General features: G+C 42.0%; 5 protein-coding genes across 5 annotated transcripts; 3 read left to right on the top strand and 2 right to left on the bottom strand.

The window, feature by feature from the left end:
- Positions 1–1,837: 1,837 nt before the first annotated feature.
- On the bottom strand, positions 1,838–2,852 carry EAF02_002506 (uncharacterized protein; the record flags this gene model as incomplete). The annotated part of the gene is made up of 3 exons (XM_038898554.1): positions 1,838–2,465; positions 2,519–2,643; positions 2,745–2,852. 3 exons carry the CDS (start codon positions 2,850–2,852, stop codon positions 1,838–1,840), a joined length of 861 nt encoding a protein of 286 aa, XP_038762246.1.
- A 5,837-nt stretch (positions 2,853–8,689) lies between these two features.
- Positions 8,690–11,583, top strand: EAF02_002507 (uncharacterized protein). Its single transcript, XM_038898555.1, has 5 exons — positions 8,690–9,007; positions 9,071–9,473; positions 9,541–9,645; positions 9,712–10,112; positions 10,198–11,583. The coding sequence occupies exons 2-5, from the start codon at positions 9,327–9,329 to the stop codon at positions 10,832–10,834; spliced, it is 1,290 nt and encodes a 429-aa protein (XP_038762247.1). The 5' UTR covers positions 8,690–9,007; positions 9,071–9,326; the 3' UTR covers positions 10,835–11,583.
- A 241-nt stretch (positions 11,584–11,824) lies between these two features.
- EAF02_002508 (uncharacterized protein) lies at positions 11,825–13,363 on the bottom strand (the record flags this gene model as incomplete). The annotated part of the gene is made up of 1 exon (XM_038898556.1): positions 11,825–13,363. The coding sequence occupies one exon, from the start codon at positions 13,361–13,363 to the stop codon at positions 11,825–11,827; it is 1,539 nt and encodes a 512-aa protein (XP_038762248.1).
- Positions 13,364–15,111: 1,748 nt separating this feature from the next.
- EAF02_002509 (uncharacterized protein) lies at positions 15,112–16,122 on the top strand (the record flags this gene model as incomplete). The annotated part of the gene is made up of 3 exons (XM_038898557.1): positions 15,112–15,228; positions 15,331–15,918; positions 15,970–16,122. The coding sequence occupies 3 exons, from the start codon at positions 15,112–15,114 to the stop codon at positions 16,120–16,122; spliced, it is 858 nt and encodes a 285-aa protein (XP_038762249.1).
- Positions 16,123–18,559: 2,437 nt separating this feature from the next.
- On the top strand, positions 18,560–20,592 carry EAF02_002510 (uncharacterized protein; the record flags this gene model as incomplete). The annotated part of the gene is made up of 6 exons (XM_038898558.1): positions 18,560–18,631; positions 18,709–18,740; positions 18,801–19,019; positions 19,129–19,209; positions 19,260–19,740; positions 19,828–20,592. 6 exons carry the CDS (start codon positions 18,560–18,562, stop codon positions 20,590–20,592), a joined length of 1,650 nt encoding a protein of 549 aa, XP_038762250.1.
- Between the last annotated feature and the right edge of the window lie 418 nt (positions 20,593–21,010).

A 21,010-nucleotide genomic window follows, 5' to 3' on the forward strand; every position in this document is an offset into this window, starting at 1 on the left:
TCGCAAATGAATGGAACTTCTTGCTCACACTTTTGTGCGTAAGAATTGATGGATTTGTTGGAGAAGCTGCCCCTCCACCGAGTCACTATGGTTCTTCGCTGGATAAGATTCACCGGCCTTATATCAGTGCCTCAATTCGAAACGAAAAGAACTGGCTGTTTCGTCAATTTTCAGGATGAGCATACCGGCGAAGGCAGTCATAAAAATGGCTGGGTGGAGAAGGGTGAGGCAGTCTTGTGTCTGTGTTACAATTAGTAGATTGGCATACAGAAGAAGTTCTGAACTTAAGAAGCCTATGTCTCTCGGGTCTTGCTAGGTCTCCATCACTGTCTCCAGGTTTGACTTGAGACCAAACCGAGCCTGAAGGTTCGTTGCTGAGAAGTGATTCCGCAACCCTCAAGCCTACCATCACTCTTTTATGCTCCCGCTTTCGTTGCTAAGACCATGCGAGCATGTATTGAGCACCTTTTTATCAAGTGAACAAATTTTTAAAGTCTTGCAAATCCAAGTTTTGTTGGTACAAGTGCCATGGAGATGAGATATTCCGCGTAGTCTGTTAGCCCTGGTCTTCTTGTGTACCCAAAAGTGCTGGTTCCAAAGCTACCATGCGAGCACATCAAGCACTTTTCTTAAGAAGCTCTGGTACTTCCATCTCATTCCATTGTCTCAGGCGAGTGTGAACTCCGCGTAGGGCTTTGAGTATCTTTTTAACATGCGAGTGATTCATGTGATTTGGGCTGATTAGCGAGAATTTTCCAACTTGCACTGCTGTGTGGAACTGTGATTCTAAATCTCTTTGGGTCTAATTAACAACTATTAACTACGGTAACGCTCTATTTTGCAATTCGAACTTAATTTTTAGATCAGGAAGAGCGTAGGACTTATTGCTCGGGCGTGGCTGCGTAGGAAAAAATCTCAATGGCTCAGGGCTATTGCTACAACTCGTCGGGAACCTCCCATTGTAGCACATTTACCACATAATCTTCCTTTTCTCTTGTCATAATAACCAAAAAACAAAGTCCTTAAATTCTATTTGTTCGGCCTTCCCTGTTCTTTTCATCAGGTCAAACAACATACAGTACACCAGTGGGTGCACAGACTCACGGGATATTCGAGAAGAAAGCACAATTTCACACCAAAAAGAGCGGTTTTAAAAATTCAATCAAAATTTCAAATTATTGTTGAATTTCTTCAAAATCAAAATATATTATTTTTAAGCATAAACATTCTATATGTAATAAAACTTGAATCAAAAGAATTAAAATTGAAGTTCTGATAATAGAATATATAATCTCCCACCAAAATATTTGGTGAGAAAGTGTACTGTTGAATTTTTGAATGGCCGATTGCAACAGAGTTCCTCTGGTACGCACATATTCGTAAATTTCGGTAGAACTTTAAGATGCCATGTAGTCAGAGCTCTCCATCTTTCTCTGCTGAGGTGGGTGATTATTTTATTTCAGCTAGATAGCGAAAGACTGAGATTTGCGGCAGGAATTTCAAACTCCTGAAAGAATGAATTCGTATTAACCCGTACGACACTTTTCTCTTGTATTCTTGCCCAGGTGTTAAGGTGGATCTTCTTCCATAATTACATGTTTACTTTGTGTTTTGATGTTCACGGATTGCATATGTTATTCCATTCTGGTGTGGTAAACGAGTGATGATTATTATACGATGCTTCAAATGATCACAACTGGCATCAAGGCTGCAATCTGAGTCTAATATACAGAAACCCGCCTCGAGAATCGAGATCAGTCATTAAATTTCGCCAAGTCCAACAATTCTACCCTTTTGCAACAGATAATGAATAAATTCCCTGTAATTGACTTATTCATTAATAAGTAGTGGACGTTGGTTCTGATGCCGTCAGGATTTGACCTCTCATCACCAACTCTGAGACAAGAACGAGGGACTGCAAGCTTACAGTAGCAGTTGTTACTATCTCTTTTGTTGTCAAAACCTCTAGGCAAGCTCCATTTGACGCAGGTGTACATTTTGCAGAGGTAGTTGAAGTAAGTGTGATGTTTTTCACTCTGGTCTGAAGGCTGGTAGTGTCAGGTAAGCTGAGTGGTGAGAGATTAACGGCACAATCTGCTCCAAATGCATCAGTCCCCCATTCAGTGGCTGAAAATAACTTGCACCATTGCTGTCCGGTCGTCTCGTTTGTATTGATTGTAACAGCATAACACGAGTCATTGGCATCATCCTTGCTGCTGTTGGACCCTCCTGCATTGTGATCTAAACATGCTTCCATGCAACCATTCATGTTTGCCATAGAATCAGGTATTGCAAACTGCATAAGACGTACACTCGAAGCTACATCGAAAGTTCGATTACAAAATAGTCGGAAGTTGGTGGGTACTGTATCCTGATGTGACGTTACTAGGAGTATAGAGTTGTTGTTTGCCCCCGAATCAATCTGGCATGGCGATGTAATGTTCAAGCGCTCTGTGTGGTTATGCCTAGTATCCATAGGTTAGCGATAGTTGCCCAAAACATTACAAATAATTCTTACTTTGGATGATTATTTTTGTTCTTATCTTTCATGCCGCTGGCGATTCCGCCCCAATTCCAGCAGCCAGAAGAGCCACGATGACTACCATAAGGACCCAGAACCACATGACGCTCACTCCCAAGATTCTACGATAACTTCTTAGGAATTGTCGGTTTCCTTCCAGCTCCGCCACAATTTCTCGCTGTATGAGCGCCGCCTCGTGTTTTGTTTGTGCCTCCCAATCCACCTGCAGCCCATCCTGATGGCTGATAGGTCTCGGACGCCCAACCTCAAGACCAGCTTCGGGCGGAACAGGAATTGGTGACTCCATCATCCTACTCGATTTCTCAGACATTGTCGATCAATTGATACTATAAAGAAAGCATATATAAGAGAGTATGGAAGTTCCTAAGTAGAAGAAAAGTGAAAAACCAAGGCGGACGAAGTGCGGAGAAGTAGCTGAGTACTAATGAAGAATTATCGAGTGCCATAACTCAGTAATGTGTAAGTACTATGTGACAGTGGGAGCCTGGGAAAGTAGCAACATGAGGCACAGTGAGTAAGTTATTTATACTCGAGGGGTGTGCTACTCCTTCAATACTGGTGTTGGAATTCTTTCGTACCTGCAGCAGAAAAAATGATGCGAGTGGTGGAAAGCGAAAGAAGGTTTGGATAATGTGCTCTTTAAGTGAAATAGAACTTATGAAAGCCGGTTTCCCTGGTTTCGCTGATGAATATTAATGAATGGATGTATGGTAGGGCCGGGCCGCAATCCTACAGGTTCTTCAATATTATGTCACAGTTCGCGAGGGGGTTGTAGAAATGGCATAATTATCGTGAAAGATTTGTTGGGGTGATTTCTTTACATTTTGCAGAAAACCTTCCAATAACATAACTTGCATCAATCAATCTCTTAGCCAATTAAAATTTCAAGTCCGGATACGCGGACTATACCGCAATGATTATGTTAGCTACTTATATTGCAGTAGTCTGGTCTTCATTCAAAAGGTCGCTTCGGCAAGTCACGCCGCACACCTCAAACACCAACACGAAGGATTCGCTGCAACCCTACATAACTGCCAGTGCAACCACCCAAGTACTTATTTAGAACTTGGAAGAATAACTTCATCGCTCCAAAAGGAAATCTTCGATTATAGTCCGTTGCGTGCCTCAGTTCATGCAAGGTACCGTCACACCCAAATGTAACATTGAGCTTCACTGTTAGAAAATAGTCTGATTGGTCTTCCTTCTATTGATGAAAAAGCATAAAAAAATTTCATGGTCAAAAATTTACAAATTCAACTATGACACGGCCCTCAAACAGTCCGACGTACGGCGAAAGTCTGATACAAATTCCAAGGAAATGGAAGGCATATTGTGATTGTACTCGGCCGTTCATGGAACTCAAAGGTTAAAGGTCTTCTTTCAATGTCCTCTACGTATAATAAGAGCTCATCTCATTGATACGTAGTATATCGTATAAAGCTCCAAGAGGAAATGTAGGAATGCTATCGAACACCTGTGTGGGCCACATCGTTTACATCACAAGCCAAGTGAATAACTTCATCTTTCTCAATGCAATATTTCTAGACTGACTGAATCAACTTCCGATCATAACACCAACTATCAGAGAGCTACTAAGAATACCTAGGTATATTATTTTGCGTCTTAAATTCTTCCTCTCTTGGTTTTGTGGTTGCTGAAAAAGTCTTTATTTCTGCGAAAGAAAAATAATCTTGGACGTGGGTAATTATCCCCATTCTAAATGATTTCAACCTTGATAAATACCATCGGAGCACACTCTTTTCATAAATAAAACTTCAATTGATTGATTATTCGCTCTAAAAATATCACTAAAGAGTAATATAAGATATCTAGAATATTAGTGACCTACAAATATTTTTAAGTGATTATGCTGTGACCTGGCCGTATTTCTTGATCTCCAACAGACCAGAAGTCTCTCGCCACATGTGAAGCGTGAATGTACTGATATCCTAGAACACAAATTTGAGTAACTACTACGGATTGTAGCTTCCTTCAGAATCTCCACTCAAGATCTTAGGTTGCATATCTACAACTCACGTGTGCCTTGATAATGCGAAATTTACAGGGTTTCGAGACTAGGTACTGTCTATCAGGGTACTTCAACCTGAAAAATGGAACCAAATGTTGCACGTCTGAATTAAAACCCACGTGCGATAGTGTCTGCTAGAATGTGAAGGTCTAGTGTTGCACGTCTACAGAAAAGCGGCATGGAATTTCTCGTTGGACGAGGGTAAAATGTTCCACCACATTTATATCTGCTGGCCTGCAAACATTCTAAAAACGGCACCACTGGGCCGAGCTTAGATATATGAATATCCCATGTCCGATTCAGGCCATACACAGGGCCAATGATGCAATCTTGATTCGTACCCATAAAAATAAGAGTTCTAGACTACCCGTGGACTCTCCAACTTCCTATCTTTGATTTCATCTCTTCCCGTTTCCTCAATAAGCCATTCCTTGTATCGGCCAATTGAAAGAGTTAAAATGCGGCAACTTTACATGTAATAATTTTTAGTGTTTTGACTGAACTTCTGACAAGATATGCTAGTCTACTTCTTGCGAATTCAGGTGACTCATTTAGATAATGTTGCATGTCTGATGCGTTTCGGATTTCTAAAGATAGCCAGTAAGAAACGAACAACCTATTTTTTTCGCTTCTTGAAGTACAGGGTGGAAACTAGCTTTAATCCTGCACTTTATATCACATGCTGTGGACATTCACTTGTTCTACAATCAAAGCATTTTGCATATCTCAATCTCTGGCTCTAGAGCTTGCCGCTTTGCCAACCTTGATATGAGATGAAACCACGGCATTTCCAGTGATACCATTGTCATCAAAGGTTCTGTCTTAAAAACCTTTAGTCATATATTTTAAGAATGTTATTTTTATTGCAAATCTTTATATGTAAGATGTCGGTCTATGGGTATCAGCTAATGGATACTTCCTTTCCTGACTTTCACTTTATCGGACAGAAAACCTACATGAGATCAAAGCTTTAAATTGCAGGTTAAGTTGATCATCATAGCAACTTATTCAGCTTTATTGCATATCTTATGATCTGGTGGCTTAGAATCAAAGCCTGGAAGGTAATCATTTTTTATGATGAACTCTCAAATTCACTTTCATTGTAAACACCGTGATTGAGATTTCTCTTTATGGGGTTTTCAGCACCCAGATAACCAGAAGAACCTTTCATCTCAACATTTAAAATCTTTTTGAACAAGTATCATTTATGATGAGACATCCACAACATCTTACAGATGACTTTTTCTACATAGTTGGAGGCATTATTCATTCATCAGGGGTTGAAGCGACTTTACGCGACAGACGCTCGGACTCTTGTGTTCTTATTTTGAGAAAAATATCTATAATATAACAATCATCAACAAAGCAACATTGGTTTTTTCCGAGAATTGTTGTTGTCCTGCCGCTAAAATTTGACTCCAATGAAAGCAGTCTATATGACACTAAGTTCAACACAGCGCTAGAATTCGAGAAAGAGCGGGAAGTAAACAAAAGACAGGTCATGTAGGGCCATCCGAGGTATATGAATTGCATGCGGAGTGGCCCATACAGGTATTCCAATATTACCATCATGTAGATAGCCAAGTTGAATTATATTTAACGTGCTCAATCGTAACTTCGACATGTTCGCGGATGCCGCGATTTCGTGCTTCTACATACTTTCTGTCCCCTCGCACATCACAATTATAAATATACCACAAATATGTCAATCAAGCTTTCTGTTGGACCTTAAGATTGAAAAATGAAGTCTTGATGAGCATGAGAGATTGAGTAAATTGGCACGAAACAGCTGACAATATGCCAGTTCTGAGTTCTGAGAACATACTTCAGGTCCTTCCAAACACAGGAAGCTGGCCCAATATGATTTTAAAAAAGCCTGTAGTGGATGTTCCAAACTGAACAATAACTTATCTTTCATAAATATGGCGGGATGGACTGTATATAGAGCCACCATCTTTGCTATACTACTTGAGGATACAGTTTGGTAGTAAAAGTTCTGATTGATTGCCAACCATTCTGCCGCGGAATAAATGGTTAAAAGCAGTCATACCGCTTTAAGATATGCAACAGCACAGGAGAAAGTCACGATAATCTTTTCCTATTGGCTTATATATTATTTCTAGCACTTCCTTCTGCGGTCGGGCTAGATTTAGGATTCATCCAATGATAGCCGCGCCATCTTGAGATATGCAACATTCAAAGTCACGAGTACCCTCTATCATTAGCTATTCTAAAGTTCTAACTTCTACAGGCAAAGCCGCTACAGATGCTGCCGGATTACTTTGAAGTGTGCAGAGTGACTGATTTTCCATATTAGAATAGAAATTATTCTTTTCAGCGGAGAATTATAAGCCTCGGATCGAAAGATAGATACATTAATCATTATTCACATTGACGGTATTATCAAAGATCCCAATCGATTTGACTATAGATGATATGGGCGGTAACAACAGGTTAGAAAAACTAAGATCACCAGAAAATTCTATGAATATTGTCAGGAACAAGTTGGAAATGAGTTGGGAAATCTCCTGAGAGTTGAAAGATGAAGTTATTCGTGGGTTCCTGGAACGCACAAGTTTGAATCTCTGTGGGAAGTTTTCCATTTATTGTAGGGTATAATTAGGTACCGAGTTTAGATGCGTGTTTATTCCACGTGGGCCTAGTTTTTTTTAAAAAATTGGAATAGCCAAGAGTAAAATATTAGAAGATTTAACTGATACAGGAGTAAAGAGACGGAGAGAAGGCGCGATTTCCCGCTCTTGTTATGCAACTTTTCGTTTCTGCCATTACGAAGCTTGTTTTTGAAGAATCCCACCGCTTTACGACATGCAACAAGAATGTTAGATTAGGGGAGCTACCTAGCCTGTTAGGTTAATCTCCATTATGCCAAAGTCTCCAACTATAAAATATCCCCACCGCTTTATGACATGCAACATTTGAATCTAGATTTCCGGATCACCCCTTCTATTGGTCACAACCTTCCCCTTCTCTCGTGATCGAAAGAGTAGAATCCATGATATTGCCAGAACATACGTTGATCCACCGCTTTACGACATGCAACATAACAATTAAAAAAGGATTTCACTCTCAATCTATTGGTCCAAGTCCAAGTCCATGGGTGATCTACTTTTGGTGACTTTACTTCCACCGCTTTGCGATGTGCAACAAAAATAACCCTATCTCCTCGTTGCGCAACAGCACAGCTTCTTCTTTTACGACTTTTGTTAATTCGTAACCTCAATCAGGGGTTTTTAGGTGATAATTGAGTAAGTTTTGGTTTCTATGGGCTGGTTCATACCCCTAAAAACTTTACACATTATATTTATAGAATTACAGATTTTCTTGCACTTTTACACGCACTATCAGAAAATCACAACATTTTCTATAGAGAGAAATTTTATCCTACCTGCTACTATATGCCCAGTTTGGTGATTTAAATTGAAGTTTCATCTAGTTCTCTTATAAGCAAACATCAAATCTGACATTGACCACTCGAAGCGAGAATATCCCCTTTAATTGATTGCCCTAGGACCTTTCACTAGCATCTAGAATACATATCATGACAATAAACGTCAAATTATTATGCTTTCCACCTTAAACTTGGAAAGCCACACTGACAATTTACACAACCTGGAACCGGAATAATTAACTACATTAATTCTTTCATAAAGCAGATCAAATAATTTTTGCACTTCGCCTCCAAATGTTGCATTTATAAGATTTTACGAAAAACGTCGCAGGTAAGAAAGATATCAAAACAAAAATGAATAAAGAAGAACCTTCAAATCATCCACCCATTAAAAACTCTCGCCAACAGAAAATACACGAACTGTTTAAAGGAAGCTTCCAAAAATCCAGAGTTGTACCTAATCATGTTTTATTTCCAGAGGAGGATATTTACGTCGGCAAAATATTAACCCTCGCCAAGAAATTAATCTTAGCCAATGATAGCTTCGTCAACTTTGACCGTCTCAGTCTACAGCCACAGTACCTAATGCCATAACGAGCTTACTAACACTCGTATTCTCAAGCAAATAAGGTTGAGATTGGAATGATAAAAACTACATACAACGAAACCCCGGAGATGCTAAATTGACACTCGGACTTCAGCGTTTCTAGGCATAGGTAGGTAAACATGAAAGGCGGGACTTGCCGTTCAGTGTATAGCCTCAACTCGGTATTAATAATTCTACACCTCTTCCACCTCTTCCACCTCTACAATCTGAATGTTCACAACGTCCACCTTGGTAAGCAACCGAGGCAACACACTGGTATCGATATCATCATCTTTCGAGAAAACCACGCCCATCGGGAATTTTCCCCCTCTTCAAGAATATCGTGGTTTACACGGGGAAAACTTTACTTTGTGGGGATCATCCGTGCTTTGAATCTATGCAGGGGGGCGATGGGTCGATGATCTGCGAACGGGTTCATCGATTAGTACTCCATACTAACAACTAACAGATACACACACGCACGAACCTCTCCTTGATTTCTTGATGGTTTGGCAATACATTTGGAATTCCGGGATCGTGTAACGGAAATGTAACGGGGATTTTCCAGTCCAATGATGAAATGCCCGTTCCAAGAATAGGATTGAAAAGAAATGTCTTAAAGCCCGGATGTCCATAAATCTTTCTCTGTGCATCGCGTGTTCCCTGGCGCTTTGCTTTAATTTTGGGGTGCATATGAAGATCTTACATTCGCTATCGATAATAATATGTAAGATATCAGATCATCAGAATTTGATTCGGAATGACGGAAAGTCATGCATGGCAGCTATATGTAGCTGTGTGTGTTTGTTACCCTTTGGCATTTATCGGGGTGTTATTAAGAACTTATGTCAGGTACTTTATGCAGAAGGTTATGGGATGGGATGATTGGTTGATGATACTCAGTTTGGTGTGTAGACATACCATTGTTTCAATTGAATCGAAGAATTGATAGCTAATTGAATATGGAATAATAGGCCGTTTATACCATGTACACGAGTTTCGTTTTAACAGGATTACACTATGGAACCGGACGACATCAAGTGGATCTGGAGGAAAGTGATTTCCTATGGGCAATTAGAGTAAGTCCTTCCCCATCTGGAACATGAACCATTATTCAAGTCGCAATCTGACTAACTTTTTAAAAGTACTGGTATTTCAGCGAATGGGCTTATGTCGTGGCGATGACTATAATAAAAACTGCCATCGCTCTTTTCTACCTCCGAATTATGGTTATCCCCTGGCATCGAGTCGCTGTAAAAGTCATTATGTGGATTGTGCTACTCTTCGGCTTTGTATATTTCTGGTGCGTGGTTATACAATGCTGGCCTATACCTTACATTTGGGAACGATACGCCACGACTCTTGATAGAAGCACGGGAAATTGTTTGCCTAGAGGAATCGTTTTGGGTGGAACGTATTTGCATAGTATTATAAGTGCTGGAAGTGATTGGGCATTGGCTTTACTGCCAATTGTCATGTTGTGGAATGTGCAGATGCCAACTGGTATAAAACTTATCGTCGGGGGAATTGTCGCGTGTGGTGTTATGTGCGTTAATCCTTCTCTGTCTTGCCTTCTCTACTTCCTACAATCGTACCTTGTGAAAAAAGAGCTAACGCCATATGTCGTACAGTGCTAGCACAGCAACCATCATTCGTATTCCCACTGTTTCAACTATATTGGATCGTGAGGATTTCCTTTTCAAAAGCATCCCCCTAGCCGTTTGGTCGACCGTTGAACCTGGAATGGCTATATTCGCCGCGTCTCTCGCTACTCTCCGACCACTACTTCGAAGAATCTTCCCCAATCATTTCCGAAACGCAGCAATTCCATCACTACCATCATTGAGAATCCCCACAAATCTGGCGAGGGAGGTAGAACCGTCAGATGATGTTGAGATGGGAACTAACACGGCATGCTACAGCGAGCCAAGACCTGGGCAGACTTCAGAAGAAAGCCTGGAGACTATACAAATTCATTTGGATGACCGCATTGAGCTCGGTAGAAGTACAAGTAAATCAATGGAAATTTACGAGGAGTCTCCAAGTCTTGATTCGAGTTCAGAGGGGAGTGATGAAGAAATGATGGAATTGTCGCATACATCTCGGGGACCATCTCTACGTCTCGCACCATTAGTTTTCTCTCCAACATGTCTCTCGCACACAATTCCTTCGCCATCAACACTTTCACCTTCACATGTCGCGTCGTGTATGAGGGACAGTCAGTACAATAGGAATTCGAAGGTAGTCATACCGTCTTCACCTATTTGAAGCTATTTTGAAATCTTTACACAATCAAAAGTATAAAAGCGGAGTATGAGTAGACTCCTGCACTCAATCATATACGCAATGTGATCTAGGATTGATGTCTGGGTATCGGACATGGATGAAATATCAGACGGGTCCCAAATCAATCGAAAGACACTCCAACGAGATGCCAAACGCTGGTTTGAATACCTTTAATCACTGAAGACACAACAAAGGTGTTGAACCTAAATTGAGAATCAAAGGTGAGAATGCAAGAGGAGCAAATAAAAGCAGGATTCCGTCTTCCACACAACGCAGATGAATCAACGGGAGACCCTTTCTGCAGCACGCCAATCACTATCTGCGGATTCCATGCTCACATTCTAATTTCATCTCGCCTAATCTTAGTAGAGCACATCGGTATTTTTACATCATTTCGGTTTGAAGGACAATAGCATCAGACTGACAGATCGATCCTGCAAAATGGACATGGCCTTTGCGGGTTGAGGTGGAAGATGGTGTAAACGCAATAGGTTGAAGAGAGAAAGAGCATGATTGGTGGGGCTCAATGGTGTAATGAAAAGTGTTCGGAGTAAGAAAAGAACACATATACGGCATGATGTTGGGATATTGTCGAAATTTCGCCGCTTAAGGCTCACTCCTTGGGGGTGGGGTTGCAATAGCAAGAGCCGAGGCCTGAACTTCTTTAATCCTTGATGATTAAATCTGTATCAAGTTACCAAACGTATTAACATGAAAAGAATTAATAAAATTGTTTCCAAGAGAACAGTTGTAACATATTGAGACGCAAGATCGTTGGCTATGCTACCAACCCCGCATATCCAAATTGTACCGAGGACAATTGTCTAGTACACGTTGAAGGTCCAAGTGAAAAGCAAACTGGGTGGCAATCACTAGCACAACGAACGAGCGTTTGTATCACTTCATTCCCATTTACTTATCAAGTGACTTATATGGTATCATACCAAGAGTAACGGCGCTCAATTGGGGCGTTTACAAGAAGAAATCCTTCAAGCTATCACTCATCCCATTTGTTTCACCCTTCCTCCCTTTCTCCAGTATGGCAAGTGCCTCTTCGACTGGAACTCTCACAGTCTTGACATCATCGACAGGCAGATCGAGTAGTTCATCTCGAGTTCGGTCCCACAAGTTCCCATCCCATTTTCTACGGACAAGCAACAACCCGGTCTTAGTCATATCATCACCATCTACACAGATGAAAAACTCCTTATCAAGACCCTCAATGAAACGCTTTTCACGACAGAACCAAGGAAATCGTTTCACAGCCTCATCATAACTCCATTTAATCTGCTCCAGACCATGACTTGGCCGCTTGATCACTTGCGGCGCATAAACCAATCTCTCCTCTCCAGGGCTCCTTTTAGCGGCCTCAGAATCAATCGAGTCAGCACAAAAGCCAAGCTCTTTTCCATGTGTGTTGTACTGGAAGACGATGAAGACTGGTTGCTCGCGCACACTTTCCGATGGCCAGTCAGCATCACCATTAGCCAAAATTAGGAAACGTGTCTGAAGACCATCGTTGCAAGAATACGGAATTCGGATGTGCGGAGGGGTAGTAAATGTTCCTTTCCCAATGCCGCGCAAGTTTCTGTTTCCTGTTGTTTCCGAGTGACTTCCATCCCACGATGGTAATTTAGCCATCAACATACCGTTTTCATCAGGATTTGCCGTGTCGATAACCAGGATGTGAGTTTTTTGCAGCCATCTGTTCTTCGAACAGCGCTGGGGATGAAGGATAGCGGCCTGTTGGATGAGGTCACGAGTAGATGTTGGGCTGGAGGTAGAAAATGGAGGCGTGAGTTTGGCTTGAACGCGGCAGGCCAAGTCCTCTAGCGACTTATGTTTAAACCCTGGCTCCAGCTTGGCAACAACATCTTCTTCGAGTAAGCCTGAGTGGATATAAATGGGAATGTAGTAACCTAGAGGGATATCCTTGATTGGTGCTGGTGGACCATCGTCTTTATTAACATCATCGTCGTTCTTATTTTTGTCAGTTTTATCGTCTTCATCATCTCCTTCGTCGGAATGTAGCCCAGTGAAATCTTTCAATTCGTCCCAACCCATATTCGCAATTTGTAGGTTTGCGATATTTAAGCCGGAATCAGCAGCTTTGGTACGAAAGGAATCAACATTACAATTAGAGTCCTCGGCATCCATCTTGTTCAGTGTGACTAGTATGACACCTTTGCTTCTCCAGTCTTTTTTGACAACGGCGATAAAGTAAAAAGGCTCAAATATATTTTGTGCTGCCAAATCGATGTGATAATCAAATGCAGCACGCAAAGGTTGGCCGACAAATCGCGATTGTGGAGCGAGACGAACGGAAGTGCCCCGATCCCTCTCACACTCGACGCACTTACTTTCGCACTCGCGTTGGCACTCTTCAAGCTCTGTATCGGTCAAATCGACGAGAGTGTACAAGGCCGTTGGAGGTAAGTTAAGTGTGTGCTCACGATAACGTGCCATTGACGGCGCCGTTAATGGTAGCGAAAGATCTGGCTCATTGGACATGGCGATTTGAGTTTTGATCGAATGGTGGCAACGGTGATTGTTTGAGGTTTGAAATAGTATTTGCTACAGGAAATCGTTAAGTAAACAGGTAGAATTGGCTTGATGGCTTGGAAAAAGCTAAGGGGGCATGGTGTAAAGTGAAACTGCTTAAAGTTTTGTTTATCTTCGATGCCCTGCAATTACCTAGTACCTTCATAACAAATGTGTCAGAGTATGTAGTTGCCCTACCTAAACAGGTAAATATCACAATTACATAAGCGATCGCTTTAAATGTGTAATCACTGACGTCAATTGAACCAGTCAGCGTAATATTTCGAATCCTTTGCGGCACGATAGGCACATCTTACAACCAAATGTTAACGGTTCTTCAAACGAGTCCCAATTAATAAGACGATAGCGATTAGCGGTAATATACGCTGTGTTTCTAAAACACATTGCGGTAAATTTGTATAATATGAGTTATCAAGATGTGAGATAATGTCGTCATTTACCACTTATTTCACTTATCCGCAAGACATTAGGATTCATGCCTTCAGCAGTCACATACGTGACGACTTATGATATTTTTTGGATCGTCGTGAAATATGATATGCCTTTCAGCTTCAGATATACATAGTCCATAATACTGATGGCGATCTTTGGGGCTCTGCAAGTGAATGCGATCTCAATTACTTGCGCAACCGTTTATAGAAGCATTAGAAAGCTATCTCACATCAACGGTAAAGATCTTCGATAGTTCCATCATTATAGCATGGCTGAAGTACGCCAGATCTTATGCACTACAGCTTACTTGGAATATTCCGAGCCAAAATATTGTTCTACTCAAAAGTGTGCCACAGCCTTGCAAATCCTAAGAGGCGGGGGCTAAAGATGCTGGTAATCATGAGGTCACAATTCATGGGACAGATTGAGTCTGTACGAAGATTGCACGATCTTTCCAGTTCTTATTCTGTAGAATTTGTCGATTGCGGTCTGTACCAAACATCTATCTACCTTGGCGTGTCCCTCTTTCATAATTGTTCCACAAGCCGGGAAAGGACAACTATTGTAAGAATACAACCTATGTTTTGTCAAGTGCGTTAACCCTCAGCTTCTTTCGGCATTGAAGGTGATAGTAATACATGTATACCTCAACCACCACCTCCTGTGACTGCATCCGGGTAGTCCGGGCACAGGTAAGTTCAAAAGTATCAGAGACATTGACACCGGCGCCCGTGGTAATCATAGCTTGGACCGACCGCATTGTCGGCAGATAAACTTGTCTGCTATTCAATAACACTTGGTGCTACTCACCCGAAATCCTACTCGATCTGGCCAACAATTTGCCAGGAAAATTGTGCCAAACTCACCACAGCTTCATTTTAGCTAAAACCTCACACTCGCGTAAGTCGCGTTAAGAGCCCGGTGATCATTCGTTCAATTCGCACCACTTGAGATATCTTGAATCTGCAGTTTTTTTGGCCTCAGTACGAAGGATCGAATCATCTTACGACAGCAAGGCACAGAAGTATGACAGATGATGTGGAGGCGATGAATGTAGCGACGATTGCCCAGGTTTTGATATAGAAGTTGGGCTCAAGCAAGACTCAGATACTGGCACAGCAAATGCATAAAGATGTGCTGTCGTCGCTTGTGTTGAGTCCAGTCCGAAAACATTATCCTACAACTTCACCCAACAAATACCCAGATACAACAAACTCAATATCTTGTTATCCGCACTTCTCTTTCTTCGGAATCTATCCATCACCATGAACAATATCAGCCTAATTGCTTCATTCCTCGCCATTGCTGTGGCAACATCTGCCATTGGCACCCCTGACCCAAATCTCGAAGTTCGCGCGGACCCCGATGATCTTATGATCTTTGTGTGCAATGACGGCTTGGACGAGATATGCACTAACATGTGTTATGATAACTATACTTCTTTTTCTTCTTCTTCAAACCCTTCTTTTCCATGAAGTCCCTAGTTGACACTGTTAATCACAGGAGCTTTCTGCGCCGGAATAGGAGAAAGTTTGCAATACGACAAACCTGACTCGTCCACAAAGCGTAACCGCCGTAAAGCTGCTGGTTGCATCGCTTCAGGTGGTAACCGCTGTTCAGTCAAAAAGGGCCACGCTTCCGGGTTTCAATGTGATGAATATCCATTCGCGTCGTCAATTCCTAGCAATGGTGCTACAACACGCCTCAACCGTTGTGTGCCGGCCGCTCAGAATCGTAAGCAAGAAAGAATCATTAGCGCTTTTTACAAGAGCAGTTACTACACGGGTAACAATGGTGGAAAGCTTACATTCACGGCCAATTTTTCTAATTCGGGGGATATTGGGTATTGTAACTCAGAAGAATGTGACGCTGATGACGATAACGAGATCATTGGTCCTGGTGGTACAGCGAGTGATGGCGACTCGGCTGAAGATGGAACGGACGACGATCCAGACGCAGGTCAGAAGAAGAAGAAGAAGATCAAAAGACGCAATGGCCTCGGCAAGAGACTTCCTGGCGCGCCTGTATATCGTACAAGCTCAGGTTTAGAGCTGGATATCCCCGGCGGTGCTGTGATAGGATAGCGGGCTTTTGTTGTCTTGCCACGAAATGCGACAATGTAGGATGAGCAAGCTCGGTTTGGAAACCCTAATCAAACGAGAGAATTCCATGGCGACGAAGATGAGGATGAGGATGAGGAGGATTATGACTATATGTTGGCGAATTTGGATATCAGAGAAGACACAATCGTCGAGGAGATTGTTCCTGCTGTCTGAATTCAAGGAGAACATTTTTGTATGATAACATTGTAGCTAGGGTCTGAGAGAAGTTTATAGAAGTGTAGCACGGGTGAGGAATAATCAAGCTTTCTTTGATTATTTTCACTGGACGTAGTGGTCGATTAAGCTTGATGAACCAGTGGAAACGGGCATAGTAAACTGGATCTTAACATGCGTACCATGGTTAAACAGAAGAAGAAAATCGTCTGAACACATGAAATGTGGATTGAACTTTGCTCACAATATATTGGTGAAGTTTTCCTTGGAGAACCTTGAACAATGGACTGTTTGATTAAATGAGAGGAAGGGGTCGAGGGGGTCTCAAGTGGTTTGAATTCAGAGAGGTCAGGCCATGTTTGCTAGCGTCGGAGAGCCCTTCTTCAAATTCCGCTCCGAAGAATCACCGACAATTGAACAACTTTAGACAGAATCAGCATAACAAAAGCATTGTGACTCCATTTCACTTCCAAAACTACCATGTATCGTAACGCCCTTTAGAAATATATCCTGCCTTTCATTACCTCACGAAAATATGCGCTTTGGTATGCAATGGATGATTCGAGAGCTAGAACCAGTGTTCGCTAGTCCTTGATTCCGTGCACACATGATGGCACATACCTATGACAAGTCCCTCGAGTTGAAGGATCAAACATTGAGAGTCCAGCCTCATTTAATTATTCCTGAGTAAAGGCACGGCTCTGAAATTTTTGTAACAAAGAATGAATAGCAAAAGAACTCGAAACTGGAGAATGGAATGACTGTCTTCTGTTGGAACCAAGTGTCATCGATATCTATGTAGGACAACATCTTACTTTCAAGTGGTCATTATAAGAAACGACCAAAATCTCAAGTGATATTCGATCCGAAGCAATTACCCTTAGAGTTCTAACAATATGGAGTATAAATTTATTTTCAGCACTTGCTGTCATTTAAATACTCTCCTCTCATCGTTGACCAAGTCATTATGGTAAAAGGGGATGACTGTGGTGAATCACTACATTAATTCACAATCGCGCATGCGCACTTCTATTCATATAGAGGGGGGTCGTAGGTCATATTCGAATCATCTCGCTCTGGTATTGAAAATACTGAAAGGTGACATCGACTTACCTACACCGTTCATAGTTGTGGTTGGCGGCTTGCTTCATTCCGTTGCTGAATTTAACCATAGATTATTTCCATCAAAAGCCATCTTATCGAACTGTCAGAGTTTCACATTAACTGCGGGGTAGAACTTTCCTTCAACAAAAGAATCACTCGTAAACTCTACGTCAGTGAAATTAGAGTGCTCTTGCCATCTCTGATTATCTACTCTTCTTCGAAGTGAATTCCATGTTCGAGATATTCCGACCTGTTTCAGACTTCAACTTATCATACGAAACTTATGGAACATGTGCAGCGACGTCGGAGAATAGAGTGAATTATCTTTGTTAACTCCATTAACAGCACTCCCTCAAGTCACCTGCTAGATACATTTGGGATTGGATAGAGAGGGATTGATTGTGAAACATTTTGCAGTTTCTACTGAGCATTCCATGCTCCAAGTATTAAGGAAGAGATATCCCCAGTTGCTACCTCAGCGATAAACAAAATAGGAATTGTAGGAAGACTTCTCCCAGATTCCTCATCATAAATCATAATCCTCGAATATCTTCAACGCAAATTACCATAAGCCCAGCTTGAGCTCATTGCCAGTACATCAACAAAATCATTCTCTGTGTTGACATCGTGCTTCCGCATCGGAAAGTTTTACCGGAAACCCCTCGTCTCATATGACCCCCTCGAATAAAATTGTTTGCCGATTTCGGTCTCTTCTGATCCCGAGACACAAAACCAACTTGATTTACCTTCCAGGAGTGGATCAAGATCCTCAACAATCACTTTTTCGAATTCTCGCAGATTTCACTATTTAGGTATCCGATTTCTTCCACCTATTCAAATTTTACAAATCTGTCTTTCTGCAATCGTCATACACGCCGATACCAACGACATACAGGCAAGAACTTCTCAACTCTTTTAATTTAACCTTTCCGCTTCGCCGCATAAAGTTCGATCATACTGAGAAGCAAGTACGACACCTGCGAATGCTCATAAAGATGGCAGGCTCTCTTGATATTGAAAAGAGTGTCGCGGAGCTTCCTGCTCATGTTGATGTTCTTCCGCCCACAATCTATCTTCCTCCAGGACGAATCTGTCGTGGAGCCCCAGAACTAATTGCTGCCAACGCCCTGTTATCCCGACGTGACCTCTTCAATCTACGACCCTACAATCAAAGAATGCAACCTCGAGCCAAGTGGATTGCAAATTATGACCGACCACGACACAAACTCCCGACCCCGCATGCTTCTCAAACTTGGCCCAAGAATGGGCTTTCGTATTGACGGTTATGCTTGCTTCGTCTTCCACAACTATCATTCAGGGTGTCATACTCATCATGACCAACACGATTGGCCAAGGATTAAAAGCCTCTGCTTCTCAAGTAACCTGGATCGCAGCTGCAGTTGGGGTAATTCTCCCATATATATTTATGATGTCCACTGTCACAGACGTGGATGAAGCAGCAAGATGCTAACAATCAATTAGACTTGGCAGTGGTTCTTTCATGCTTTTCTTTGGTAGAGTAGATGATGAAATGGGTCGAAAGATTCAGTTGCTTATTGGATTACTATTATGAGTGCCTTGCTCTCGTCGCCGCTTGGAGTCACCGGTCCATACGAACTAATCGTCATCTGTGGTCTTCTTGGAATTTGCACAGCAGCAATTGCTCCACCAGCTCTCGGTATCCTCTTCACTGCTTATCCAGAAGGTCGTCGAAGAAATATGGCATGTGGTGCTCTTGGGAACTGGCAATCCGCTCGGCTTCATTTTAGGAAAGTATTTCATCCGGTCTCGCCGTGAAATATTACGGATGGAGAGCGAGTTTGTCGTCATGGCCATCTTCTTCTTTCTTTTGGTTATACTTGCTTTTTGGACGGTGCCTGTGATCACACGAGTGGGTAATAGATCAGATGCGATTCGAAGATTTGATTATGCTGGTTCTTTATTCATTGTCTTGGCTGTCGCTTTGGTATCAGCAGGACTGACGTAAGTTATCAATCATTTCCAGTTCTACACTTATACTAATGACTTCACAGAGAAGGACCTCAAAGTGGTTGGCTATCAGTACACGTCGTTCTTTTACTTGTATTTGGTGTTTTCTTCATCTTCGGTTTTATTGCCTGGGAATACTTCTACGAAAACCCCCTTCTCGATCTTTCGGTTTGGCGCAACGGCAACTTTAGTCTTTGTGTAATCTGTATGGGATTCGGATACATGTCATTCATCACAACGAATTCTGGATTGCATTGTACATGCAAGATGTTCAACATTACACACCATTACAAATTGCTGCTCGTATGTGCCTCAAGCAGTGCAGGAGTATTTTGGAGTTTCTTGGGCCAATGGCTTATTCAAAAAGTGCATGGAACCATTGTGATGGGTATTGGATCTTTGATGTATTCTGCGGGGGCAATTTTATTGCTGTTCATTAAGGAGGACACATCATATTGGCTATTTCTATTTCCAGCGCTTATCATTACAGTTATTGGTGCGGATTTTCAGTTCATCGTCGCGAATGTAAGTTTTCTCCTCTACCTTTTTCTTCCCATCACTTTTGTTCTTCCTCTCTCCTCAATCTACCTACTCGCCTCTGACAAAAAACAGCTCTACGCAAATAAACAAATGCCAACTCAAGCATCACTCGGTGTCGGAATTATTCAAACAGCCTACAGACTTTCCATAACCATTGGTCTAGCCATTACATCCGCCATTTTCAACACCACCACCTCAAAAGAAGCAAGTATTGAAGATCCAACTTTCCCTTATCGACGCGTCTATATCTGCTCTATAATATTTGCCAGCATCGGACTCGCATGCATTCCATTCATGCGAATCCAAACTCGCACCAAAGACAACACATCTACGCATGCTCGCCCAACAACTCTGGGAGCAGAAAGCAACGCCAGTATGATTGTCAACCATTCTTCATCTCAATCGCATTATGACACCTTGCTTCGACAACTCAATCTCCATCGCGAAAACCCTCTCAACCTTGACGAACGAGTTTACCGTGGACATCGTGCCGAGATCAATAATGCGCAACGCTACGATCCTGCTCTGCCTAGATCGATGACTATGAACGATATTGCTCAAGGTCTTCTTCGTCTTCCTCGATGGAGCTGGGAAAATAGACCACGAGCGGGTTTTTGGCGAAACCGCAGAGGTAGTCAATGTCACTGGGAGAGTAGCAGCGGAGATATCTTTGAGGTTTGCAAAAAGTGCAAGGAAGAGAGAAAGATTAAGGATGAAGAGGGTGCGTGGCAGGAGATTGATGAGGCGGGTAGGGATTGTGTTAAGGAGGGTGGAAGAGGTAAGGGTATGAGAGCTATGGAATTGGAGATTAAAGATGAGAGGAGGTTTACTGTGTAGGGAGTTGTTTGCGAGGGGTTTTTGATGATGGCGCGGTTGCACATTGCGGGAATACCCAATTTGATTTTGCGTATGGAGTTTTGCGGTTTGGAGCTGGATGCTTACTTGCTTTTTTGCTTGTTTGCTCCCCTGCTTTCTTTCGACAATCGCCTATTGCATCAACATCTTCGCTTACGGTGTACATGGATGGAATGGAGTAACGATCAAAAGGGCGCAAATACGGATTTGGGATAACGCGAGCACTGAGGAATAGATGATACGACGAAAGATACTGATGGAGAGACGAATCATAAAAAGACAGTATACTAATTATAGATACGACGACACGACACAATACAGTAGATAGCGGGAGAGATGTGTATTGCAAGTTCGGAGAGTAGATAGTTAGATAAAAATTAGAGAAAATACAATGGGATGT

The sequence above is a fragment of the Botrytis sinoallii genome (genome assembly GCF_014898435.1).
Source record: "Botrytis sinoallii strain Bc 23 chromosome Unknown BSIN_003, whole genome shotgun sequence".
NCBI classification, from domain to species: Eukaryota; Fungi; Ascomycota; class Leotiomycetes; order Helotiales; family Sclerotiniaceae; genus Botrytis; species Botrytis sinoallii.